This window comes from Perkinsus marinus, assembly GCF_000006405.1.
Source record: "Perkinsus marinus ATCC 50983 genomic scaffold scf_1104296951566, whole genome shotgun sequence".
In the NCBI taxonomy this organism is placed as follows: Eukaryota; Perkinsozoa; order Perkinsida; family Perkinsidae; genus Perkinsus; species Perkinsus marinus.
The window spans coordinates 1-1,068 of record NW_003209231.1 but is presented as its reverse complement, the minus strand read 5'-3'; the positions used below and the strand labels follow the sequence as shown (position 1 = coordinate 1,068).

General features: G+C 51.1%; 1 protein-coding gene across 1 annotated transcript; it reads left to right on the top strand.

Annotated features, from left to right (window-relative positions):
- Positions 1-110: 110 nt before the first annotated feature.
- On the top strand, positions 111-836 carry Pmar_PMAR014758 (flavoprotein subunit of succinate dehydrogenase, putative; the record flags this gene model as incomplete). Its single annotated transcript, XM_002777504.1, has 1 exon — positions 111-836. One exon carries the CDS (start codon positions 111-113, stop codon positions 834-836), a length of 726 nt encoding a protein of 241 aa, XP_002777550.1.
- Positions 837-1,068: the final 232 nt, after the last annotated feature.

The window sequence follows — 1,068 nt, the reverse complement described above, 5'->3', positions numbered from 1 at the left end:
GCCGAGACTCTCAGAGAGAGGCTGCCTGGTATCTCAGAGACGGCTAAGATCTTGCTGGAGTTGATGTGACTAAGGAGCATATTCCGGTCCTGCCTACAGTGCACTATAATATGGGAGGAGTCCCTACAAATTGGAAGGCCCAGTGCCTTAATCCCACCGCGTCTGACCCCAACAAGATCGTCCCTGGTCTGCTGGCTGCTGGTGAGGCTGGCTCTGCCTCCGTCCATGGTGCCAATAGGTTGGGGGCCAACTCTCTGCTGGACTTGGTCGTATTCGGTCGTACTGCTGCCGATACTGTGGCCGAAATCGTGAAGCCAAACTCACCGCCCGTCACTCTGCCTAAGGACGCCGGTGAGGCTACCATTGACAGGTTCGATAAGATACGTCACGCCAAAGGCCCGGTGTCAACTGCTGATCTCCGAAGCAAGCTTCAGAGGACCATGCAGACGCGTGCTCCTGTATACAGAAATGGAGATGACCTGAAAAAGGGGTGTGAGGAGGTACGTGAAATTATGAAGGAATACAAGGACGTCGGCATCAAGGACCGCACCTTAGTCTGGAATACAGATCTTATCGAGACCCTCGAGCTGGAGAACCTTATCACACAAGCAGCCCAAACGATTGTATCGGGTGAGGCCAGGAAGGAATCCCGTGGAGCACATGCCCGAGAGGACTTCACTGAGAGGGATGACAAGAAGTGGATGAAGCATTCCCTGTCATATCAGACTAAGCCTCATGTTGAGGAGTCGGATATCGTATTGAAGTATAGGCCAGTGGTGGATCAGCCTCTAGACAGCGAGATGCATCATGTACCTCCAGCCAAGCGAGTCTATTAACATGGTTGATGATGTGAAGGAGTAGTAGTACATTGCTGGGCATTATAATAGCCTAGCATCCTCATGGTACTCATGAAGGTTGTTCATATGAGCACTCGAGGTTCGGTGAGTTTTTGTGGTAGGAATCTCTTTTCGGCAATGCGACTTGAGTTGACCAGTCGGATGGGGGTGTGGGTGAATCGGTGTTGTAGTTTTTATGGGTGTATTGATTCTCTATACTGGATTATACGCG